The 5,348-nt window shown below is 31.7% G+C and overlaps 1 protein-coding gene across 1 annotated transcript; it reads left to right on the plus strand.

Moving 5' to 3' along the window:
• The first annotated feature begins 552 nt into the window (after nucleotides 1-552).
• Nucleotides 553-4,922, plus strand: sf3b6 (splicing factor 3b, subunit 6). The gene is given in 4 exon segments (NM_001002067.1): nucleotides 553-729; nucleotides 1,598-1,716; nucleotides 3,986-4,124; nucleotides 4,593-4,922. Coding segments are annotated over 4 exon segments (378 nt in total). The 5' UTR covers nucleotides 553-699; the 3' UTR covers nucleotides 4,683-4,922.
• Nucleotides 4,923-5,348: the final 426 nt, after the last annotated feature.

Below are 5,348 nucleotides of genomic sequence, written 5' to 3' on the forward strand. Positions count from 1 at the left end.
TGTTTAATGGATTTTTTTCCTGATAAGTTTTTTTACTTATTGTAAGGTAAACAAGGTAAGCATTGGTAAGTATAATATAAAAGTATAATAATTAAAGTATTATTAAGTATAATAATTAAAACATATATTAACCTTCATTACAGGTTTTAATGAATTTTTGCTGTACGTTGAATATGAATATATGGAATTTAAAAACTAAACTGTTAATAATTGAATTTATAGGGTTTAATGTGAAATTTGGCCAAAGAATAATTAGAAATCGTTACATAAATCATGAAAATCATTTAATAAATGGCCAATCATGGGAACAAATCCACCATCATAAATGATTTTTAAATCATTAATGGTTTTTATTTCTTATTTATTTTTTTTTTCATATGAACAATCCATATAATTACAAGAAGAGAATAGATAAATAAAGAACAGCCAGTAGAATACAATTCAATCAAAATTAAGGCAAAAAACATCAAGATGGTACAGTTTACTTGTCAATTTTGAATTTTATTAAGCATAGAATAAAAAAATATGAGCTTGACGTCATCTCAAAGGAACATGGCCATTGGATTTCCCGGAAAGACGTCATCACACTGCGCCGTCAAACGATCCAAAGTGCGTAGATTTTGAGCTTGTGCTAGCTTGCTTTTTATTTCCACAGTAAGAGAGTTTTTCTCGAAAAGTTTCCTTTAAATAAATCCAGCCATGGCGATGCAAGCGGCTAAACGAGCGAATGTAAGTTCAATTTTGTTTTAATCGTTCAAATGTTCGTATTGTTGACAGTGTTAAGTTAGCCCTTCGACGGCTAATCCCGACATACAAGATCGCTGTTTGTTGTTTTTCTATTATAAATGTGAATAGCTAAGATAAGTTGTTAATGTAATATTAAATGTTAATGTTATAATATATGGTAAAATGTATTCCCCGATATGTAATATATCGTGTAATACGTTCGCTGGGTGTACAAACGTGATCAAAACGTACCCAATTGTGTACATATATTCATTCACGAAATCTCTTTCATTCTTAAATGTTTTTTTAAAGCCACGAGGGTGTTCAAAATCTTAAATCTTTGTGAATTAACAATAAGAAAACGTGTATTTACGTTTGTCTGCAGGGTATCCGCAGGGTCTTTAAATGTCGTAAATTTCAAAAGTAAAAATTTTACGTTTTGCGTTAAAAAGTCATAAATTCACTGAAATATTTTGTTGTAGGTCTTAAATAATAAAAAGATCTACCCAATTAATTCAACACCAAATTACCATGTCAACTTTTGGTTTTATATTTTTATTTTTTTATTATTTTTTTACTGCAAAGAGGTGCAATTCACAACAGCAGACATTTTACAGCAAATTCTCTAAATTAAATTCCCTAATCTGGGAAAGAGAACTGAAGCAAAACATTCTTTTACATGATCTTTAATTATTAACAGATAAACTATTTACAGAAGTATCTGGGTCATTAGAAAATAATTCTTAGTGTTTAACCCTGTAAAAGTAAAAAAAAATCAATCTTAAAGGTCTTAAAGTTTTAAATTACACTTGAAGAAACCTACAGAAATCCTGGTCTGTCTCAACACTGTTCTTTGTTGGCATCTTTTCAGATTCGTTTACCTCCTGAGGTGAACCGGATATTATATATCCGTAACCTTCCTTACAAGATCACTGCAGAGGAGATGTATGACATTTTTGGAAAGTATGGGCCTATTCGTCAAATCAGAGTGTGAGTATCAGTCTGTTTCTTGCATTAACATACTTTCACACAAAGGGTTTATGCCATGGTTTCCGCTACATTCATTCTTCCATGGCGGGGCGTCATGCCAAAATTCATCCTGCCAAGGCTACATTACCGCTTCTCATTCAAAACATTTTATTTTTTTAATAGCGGGTGATAATCACACCAAAACTTATTAAAGGGTAAGTTAATTATAACAGCGTGAACATTTCTGTAACCGTAGTAGTGATGTGCGTCATTTGTTTAACCCTTCAAGGTTACAGGCTGACTGACTGACAGGTGCGTGAGGCCAGCAAACACGACGTATAGCTGTTTCACTTTACTTCAGGACGCATTAATACGGCTCTGTAGGTCTATTGGACACATTCATAAATATTCCTAGCAAGTCTAATAAATGCTGGAGATATACTCGTTACATAAACTCAATAAATCGCTCTTCAGCAGCATTTATTTGAAAGTGCACAAGAAGATCTGCAAGCTCTTGATGCGGCTTATATTTGAAGGGCGTTTAAGAAGTTTTGTGCACGAGCAGAGGAAATCAGTGCACAAGCAATGAGATTCGTATGCTGTAGGCTATCACATAAATGCAATCTCGACTTCTAATACTGCACTCACGACGTTTGTCATTGAAATAATGCCACAGGTTATCTGTGTAAAAAAAAGGCATGCTGCCACAGGTGGAAAAAACCTAGAGGAAACACTGTATACGTTTTATCATTGTGGTAAAGTTTTATATTTGCACTTTCTGACTTTCTCCTCTTTCTGAATATAAGTACAGAAAACTACTCTGCAAATTGTTAATAGGGAAATCAATTGAAGTGAATTAGATTTTGATTAGGGCACAATATATCGTTTCAGCATCTATATCGCAATGTGTGTGTCCACAATCACATCACAGGGATCTGCAATGTAGTCGAGATTATAGTTGACAAGACATTACAGTTAACAACATAGTGGAGTCTAGGTATGGGCCAGTATAAGATTCTGATGGTATGATAACCTTGAATAAAAATATCACTGTATCATGATATTGTGATTACTGCTCTAAAATATTCTTTTTAAATGTCTGGGTAAAAAAACAAAAACTTTTTTCCCCTTTGAACACAATAGATTTTATTTTGAGAGATTTAAATTCTTTTGGAAAAGTAAACATCAGGCTAAATAATTCAAATGAATCATTGACTTCTACTGTTTTCAAAACAAAAAAAAAAAAAAAAATGGTATTACAGAAAAATTTGGCGGTTTTAAAACCTTGACTTTTCCAAACTGCGGTATAACTTGAAAATAGTTGTCATCCGAAGCCTAGTGGATTCATTATTATTTGCCAGTGATTTTAAGACCTAACTGTAATAATTTCAAACAAACCTAAACATTTGGGCACAATAAATTAAACGTTTGTAGCTTAAAGGTTAATTATTCATTTGTATGCAATTAAATGACACAATGCTATTATTATTATGATCATTATTATTATTATGATTATTATAGATTGATTACTGAATACTGTTTGACTGCCCATAAAATTATAAATCTTTGTTTATTTGCATCTTTTGTCCATTGTATTTAACTATGCTAGTCATTTTAATATAATACTTTATACAGATACACTCCCCTGCAGAATCATCCTAATCTTTACAAGCTAGTCGTCTGCTGAAATTGTATATATATATATATAGCAGTGAATAAAAATATTGCAATGTCAGTTTTTTTTTTCCAAATATCGCGCAGCTCTAGTTTTGATATTCACGCGATCATTCAGTGAAAACTTGTGATATGGTCTCTATATTTTTTACCACTCTACTTTGAATATTTGGGCAGAAATAGCATGCAAGTATGACTTCAAAACAACGTCAGCACTATTTGATTGACTGTGAACCATGTTGTCTTTTGTTAGTCTTTGGCCGCTAAAATGACTTCCCTATTCAGAATTGGCAAAGAATACTTTTTGAAATTCTAATATTAAGGAAAAGTCAGAATGTGCAAATATAAAACCTTACCCCAATGAGAAAACATATTAGCATCAAATGACTATCAAAGTATAACATTAAATAGAGCTAATGTTGTTTTAAAGTTATATTTACATGCTATTTCAGGCCGAATATTCAAAGTACAATATAGGCTGTCACAAGTTGTCATTGTTCAAAAATGAACAAATGTGCAAATATAGAACTAACTTTACCTCCGTGATTGTGTCATTAATATATTTGTGTTTGTAAGTTGAGTAACTGAATGTTCCGTTGTTATTTTTCTTCTTCAGCGGGAACACACCAGAGACCAGAGGCACAGCCTATGTTGTATATGAAGACATCTTTGACGCCAAAAATGCCTGTGATCACCTTTCAGGGTTCAACGTCTGCAACAGATACTTGGTTGTGTTGTATTATAATGCAAACAGGGTGAGTTTGTTTAACTTTGGCTTTGAAATGCTAACATTGGAATCAATCAACTTGTTAAGTGTGGCATCAAGCAAAGCGGCTTTCAGGTCAAAGGGCTCTATCAAAAGTAACGGGAAGGCTCAACAAATGGAAATAATAAACATTTAAAAATCGATTTAATGCTTTCAAAAATCACGATCGCTATATATATATATATATATATATATATATATATATATATATATATATATATATATATATATGCACCTAATATCTGATGGCCAGAAAGTGATACATTTTTATAAATTGTTAAAATATTGGTGTCTGCAAGCAGCAAGACTCTTGTGTGCACCATGGTTTTTATATAAAATTCACTTTAATGTGTGATGTGACCAAAAATTGCATTTCATTTTTAAATGATGCACTACTTTATGTTAATGGAAGTAGTGATGAGGCTATATATTAATGTTTACTTCTTTTTTTCCCAAGGCTTTCCAAAAAATGGACACAAAGAAAAAGGAGGAGCAGCTGAAACTTCTCAAAGAGAAGTACGGGATAAACACAGACCCACCAAAATAGTCAACATAGATTTTTTTTTTTTTACTCTTGTTCTGTCTTGCACCCATCTCATTTTCACTTTACTGCTTTAAGTAATACTTGTTTAAAAGGAAAGGACTGTTTGACCATTGTTCTTTGCTTGAACTGAAGTCTTTTGGCAGACCTAATTTCTTTTTCAATTAATTTTCTGTTAATATTGAATAAAATGATATTTGTTCATCGGGTTTGTTTTAATAAATCATTGATTCTCCTTTTTTAATATAAATGTTTGGTGTCTTTTTGCACTTATTGTACAGGTAAAATAGATTCAAAGTCCTGGAGTTTAAAAATGAATCAACTGATTTTACAAATGAAAGTTGATGCAATGCTTGACAAACACATGAATTAACATTTCTCTGGTTATCAGTAAGTGTGTGTGTGTGTGTGTGTGTGCGCGCGTGCGTGCGTGTGTGTGTGTGTGTGAGAGAGAGAGATTACATAAATGCGCATCTATTGTTTTTTTATTTTGAAACAATATTTTAATTTTTAAATAAAATAATGTTGTGTGTTTGTGCATATTATAAGTTATATACTCCATACATAAATAAACAAAATGTATAATTATATATTTAAAAAAAACGCATTGTTGCCGACGTCTTGTAATGAACTTCCGTTTGACCTTAAATGAGCCAATCAGTTTCTAGCAGG

Source organism: Danio rerio, chromosome 20 (genome assembly GCF_049306965.1).
Source record: "Danio rerio strain Tuebingen ecotype United States chromosome 20, GRCz12tu, whole genome shotgun sequence".
Lineage (NCBI taxonomy): Eukaryota > Metazoa > Chordata > Actinopteri > Cypriniformes > Danionidae > Danio > Danio rerio.